Source organism: Orcinus orca, chromosome 7 (assembly GCF_937001465.1).
Source record: "Orcinus orca chromosome 7, mOrcOrc1.1, whole genome shotgun sequence".
Lineage (NCBI taxonomy): Eukaryota > Metazoa > Chordata > Mammalia > Artiodactyla > Delphinidae > Orcinus > Orcinus orca.
The window spans coordinates 112611917-112617037 of record NC_064565.1 but is presented as its reverse complement, the minus strand read 5'-3'; the positions used below and the strand labels follow the sequence as shown (position 1 = coordinate 112617037).

Sequence of the window (5121 nt, the reverse complement as noted above, 5' to 3'; positions counted from 1 at the left end):
ATGGTTAATCCCACCGCAAAGAGGAAGGCCAGGAACAAGCAGGGAAATTCCGTTCTTAGTACACAGCTCCATGGAACCCTTCTGTCCTAATAATCAGAATGATCGCTGACACTTATATTGCACTCAACTGTGTGCCAGGCACCTTTCCAAACACCTGACTCATTGAATCCTCACAGCAGCCTGACACGGTAGGTGTATTGTCATTTGACAGATGAGGAAACTGAAACACGGGGGGATGAAAGTAACACAGCTAGAAGGAGGTAGAGCCAGGATTCAAGGTGGCCTGACCCCCAAAGCCATGCTCTTCACAACTCTACTGGCTTTCACACACAAAATGTTGTTGGTCCAGCAGCCCTTCCTGTGGGGAACCCCCATTTCTGGACTGACCCTGGCCTCAGAGGTGAACATGAGGCCCAGGCCAGGTAACGAGGTATTTCACTCCCACAGCCTCAGTGATTGGTTCAGCAGAGAGCATGGGAGCCAAGCCAGGCCTGGCAGTGTCCTCACCTGGGACTCTCCTGCCAGATCCAGTGGAAACAAGGGCCTCTCTCTTTCCAGGAAGGTGGCTGAGTGCCTGGAAATGGAGCCAGCACGGAGGGGCTGAACTGGAAAGACGGAGCCCTGAGGACACGGCTGAGCCCTGGGTCCAGACACGCCCGCACTTGGCAGTTGTGCTAGTTGGCTCAGCCCTGCCCCTGACCTGGGTTGAGCCTGGTTTCAATCTTTCATTCACCTTTGCAGCCTCAGTATCTAGCAGTGCCTGGCGTATAGTGGCACTTACCTGGTTCAGAAAATATTTGTTGAAAGCATTTGAGGTCCACCCTGGCAGCTCTGTCTCCCACGCTCTGCTCTGGGCTCCAGGCAGGTTGAGCTGCTCAGCCGCCCTCCCCCACCAAGCCCCCATCACGCCTGCCTCGACTTTTGCTGTCCATGCCTCTGTCGGGGACACCATCTCTCCTCTCTTTTTAGGTCTGAGTCAAGGAGGCCCTGATACTGGGATCTGAACTGACCATCTCCCTCCTCTGAATTCTTTGCTTTCACTACATGGGGACAGTTCACGTCTCATCTACAGAAAGTGGCAGCTCCTTGAGGGAAGGGGATAGACACACCTGGTTGTCTTCTCATCCCCTTGGGGCCCGGCATCAGACCTCCTCACAGGAGCCATCTGCCGGGTAGGGGTGGTAGGGTAGTAGACGCATGCCTCTGGGGATCAGGCAGGCGACTCAGTACTGACACAGGCCAGGTAGTTCCCTCTAGAGTAGGCAGCTCAGCTGCCGGTTGCCCAGAAGAAATAAGGCCCCTACGTTTCTCAAGAGAAGCAGAAATCCATGTTTTTATTTGAAATCTCCTGGCTTTTAAACATTAGCAACTAATTCCCAATTTAAGAAACACTGTGTAGGGGGACTTCCCTGGAGGTCCAGTGGTTAAGACTCTGCGCTCCCAATGCAGGGGGCCCAGGTTCGATCCGTGGTCAGGGAACTAGATCCCGCATGCTGCAACTAAAGAGCCCACATGCCGCAACGAAGATCCCGCAAGCGGCGACAAAGATCCTGCGTGCCGCAACTAAGACCCGGCGCAGCCAAATAAATATATCAATAAATATTAAAAAGAAAAGAAACACTGTGTAGGGCAAATCCATCAGTGGGCTGGCTTCAGCCAAGGTCTCCCATTTGGAGACGCTGCTGGGAATGAGGGATGGATGAATGAAGGAATCCACAGCCAGGGCTGCAGCATGAAGGTGTGTGGGTTGTGATCTGTATAAGGCACCCAGCCAAGGGCAGGGGTCGGGGCTGATGTCCAGCCAGATCTTTACTCACCAAGTCATGTGGCCGGCATGGCACTGTGTCCAGCCAGAGGGTGGGCTGCTGGCTTTCCACAACTCCTGAAGCCCGCATGCCCTAGAGCCCGTGTGCCACAACTACTGAACCCATGCGCTGCAACTACGGAAGCCCATGTGTCTAGAGCCCGTGCTCCGAAACAAGAGAAGCCACCGCAATGAGAAGCTCGCACACCGCAACGAAGAGTAACCCCTGCTCGTCACAACTAGAGGAAGCCATGCACAGCAACAAAGACCCAACACAGCCAAAAAAAAAAAAAAAAAAAAACCACGGAAAGAGACCCGGGTCTAGGGTGACCAACTTATCCTGGTTTTTGCCTGGGGTTTTCTTGGTTTTAAATCTGAAAGTCCCATATCCCAGGAACCCCAGGCAAACCGGGGTGGTTGTCACCCTACATAGATCCCTGAATCCCCCTGTGTCCCCAGCCTGCTGGAGGGTAATAATCATGGCAGCTGAAGTATGTGAGCTTCCTAAGTGCCAGACATCATGCCTTAGGACCTGTGTTGTTTCCCTTACATCCCATAACATCTTCATGGTGTGGGCTCGTTATTTGTTCTACAGAGGAGAGTTGCAGTCAGAGGGTGAAGGGATTGGCCCGTGGCCAGTTGCCACGCTGAGGTCTGAGCCCACACTGGTCTCATTCCCGGCTCTCAACCCCACACTCTCAGTCCCACGATCAGAAACCCTGGCTGGGTGTCCTGAGCCTGCTAAGCCAGTAGGCCCTGGGGAAGGACCAGATCTTACTTCCTCAGAAATGCACTTACCTGGTTAGAGGTCCAGCCAAGATCAATTTTTTCAGGTCTGAGCCCTGCAATGCCTGGTCTCCCAGGCCTGCCCAGGCCCTTCTCTTTCTGCACTTTGGCCCCCAGCCCATGAATGGGACAACCCGAGAAGCCCTCAGGGGACACCTTTCTGTTTCCAGAACACTCTAGCCCCCTCCTGTCCCTCCACCCTGTGTCCGCTGCACAGACAAGGTATGAGGCTGGCGCTTGGAAAATAAACGCTCGCCGGTGATTTATTGCCCGGTCTGGGGAGAGCCGTCCACGGTAGGGATGCGTGAGAGAGTCGGGCATGTGTGCTCCCGGGGTCTCGGGAGGCTGCCGAGTGCGGGGCCTCGTCCAAGTTGGGGCCGGCCTGGGCCTGGCGTGGGGCGAGGTGGCATGGCCGAGAGGATGCCCTCTACGGTCCTCCGCTCCACCGGTTCCAGCATGTGGGTGACGGAGTGCAGGGCCGACTGGTCCCCACTGCCAGCCCGGAGGATGAGGCAGAGCTGGCATTCCCCCGGATGCTGGAGATGGAGTGCAGGCTGGGCCCCGTGTTGTGCAGCAGGTCTGTCACGGAGCCGTGGCCGGAGGCCAGGGTGCCCGTGGCCATGCCCTTGGCAGTATCAGACCACACCAGGATGTCTGCCAGGGAGCTGATGGACCCCTCACCCCCGCCCAGCAAGCTGGTCATGGAGCGCATGTAGTTGTTCTCACTGGCCGTGGAGTCCAGGGGCCTCCTCTCCACGGCTGCCAGTCCGGGGCCCGGCGAGGCAGGGGCTGATGGCAAAGCATCAGTGCCAGGGTTCAAGGCCTCCTGACCCTCAGGTTTCTCCTCAACAGCTTCAGCAGTGTCAGCAGCCCGAGTGTCAAGCTGGTCATTGGCATCTGCTGTGCTCACGACGGGCTGAGCCTCCGCATTTGGCGGGGACTGTACCGCAGCGCTTGGGGTAGATGGAGCTAGTTCCTGTTCCCTGTCTTTCTGCACTAGGCTCTGGAAGCCCGTGGACCTGTGCAGGGCACCTGGGGCCAGGGGGGCAAGCAGGGCTGTGGGCTCCTGGGCTCCTGGGCATGCCCCGCGGCAGCCTCACGCTTGTCCTTGTCCCCAGACGCTGACGTGGCCCCCAAGGTGGCTGGCTTGGAAGCCCGACCTACATCCTGCTGTTCAGCCGATGCTGCAGTGTCGTGAGCCGTTGGGACATCTGCAAGGAGGGGGACCTGGCTTTGGGACCGCACTGTTGGGATGTCTGTACACCTGCTGTCACCATGTGTGGGGATGCTGGAGGCTCTGGCCTCTCCCGAGGGCGTGGTGGTCATCTAGGCCCTCTGTCACTTGTGCTGGTTGAGGGAGTGGCCATGGCCCCACTGGGCTGAGTTGTCCAGGTGGTGAGGTCACAGGGGGCTGTTGAAGCTGGCGATGTCACAGGCACCTGCACAGCAAGGGTCCTGAGCCTCCGGAGAGGCTGCCCTAGCAGGCTGAGTCTATGGGACTATTCGTAGCCAAGTCTGCGGGTATCTAAGGAGAGAGAGGCAAACGTCTTGGAAAAGCATGGAGGTTATATACAGGTGCAGGGCCCACAAGGAATCCGGATGGCTGTGACTCTGATGAAAGAGAATGGGCTGCGGGTGTTGATTTATAATAACTGTTATAAGGGACCACTCCCAGCACCTCTCTGTCCACGCTGGTGACTGATTTGGCCAGTCTTTCTGCAGAGACAGTTTCGCAGCAGTGGTGAGTAGGAACAAGTGAAGGCTAAGGGCCTGGGCAGCTCCCAGCCCTGACTGTCTTTGGTTGTGGGGAGTTACAGACTGAATGTTTGTGTCCCACCCCAAAATTTATATGTTGAAAGCTAATCCGCAATGTAATAGTATTTGGAGGTGGGGCCTTTGGGAAGTGATTAAATCATGAGGGTAGAGCCCTCATGAATGGGATTAACACCCTTATAAAAGGGACAGCACAGAGCTCCCCGGCCCCCTCCTCCATGTGAAATGCAGCGAGAAGACTGCTATCTATTAACCAGGAAGCAGGTCCTCACTGGACACTGACTCTGCAGCCCAAATGAGCTAAGACAGAGTTTTACCCTGTGACTCAGGATAAACAGTCTCCATCTTCTCCCTGTTTAACTAGGCTGGGAGGGCAGAGAACAACAAAAGATCTGTAAACCCTCGAGTATTCTTTGGAAACCCGTAGACCCAGATAAACCTACTTGTGCTCTTCGTTAAGAAGGTGGTTGGAGTGAAGTTTCTAGTCTGTTGTGTCTGTGCTTCCCTTGGGGGTTATCAGCTAACATTTCGTGCCTGCTTATCATGGGCAGGAGAAGGAGCTAAACATCTAATCCTTCCAACTACCCCGTCGTCTCTAGGTAGGTGCGGATCCATTATTATATCCATTTTATACATGGGGACGCTTAGCCTCAGAGGGAATAAGTGACTTATTCAAAGGCACACTATTAATAAGCACTGAATCTGGGATTTGAACCTTGTCTGGCTTCAGAAGTCAAGCTCTCCAGCACTATTTTACA

General features: G+C 55.3%; 1 protein-coding gene across 1 annotated transcript; it reads right to left on the bottom strand.

The window, feature by feature from the left end:
- Positions 1-1142: 1142 nt before the first annotated feature.
- On the bottom strand, positions 1143-3916 carry TEX44 (testis expressed 44). The gene is given in 5 exon segments (XM_004286940.1): positions 1143-1203; positions 2884-2997; positions 2999-3086; positions 3089-3622; positions 3865-3916. Coding segments are annotated over 5 exon segments (849 nt in total).
- Positions 3917-5121: the final 1205 nt, after the last annotated feature.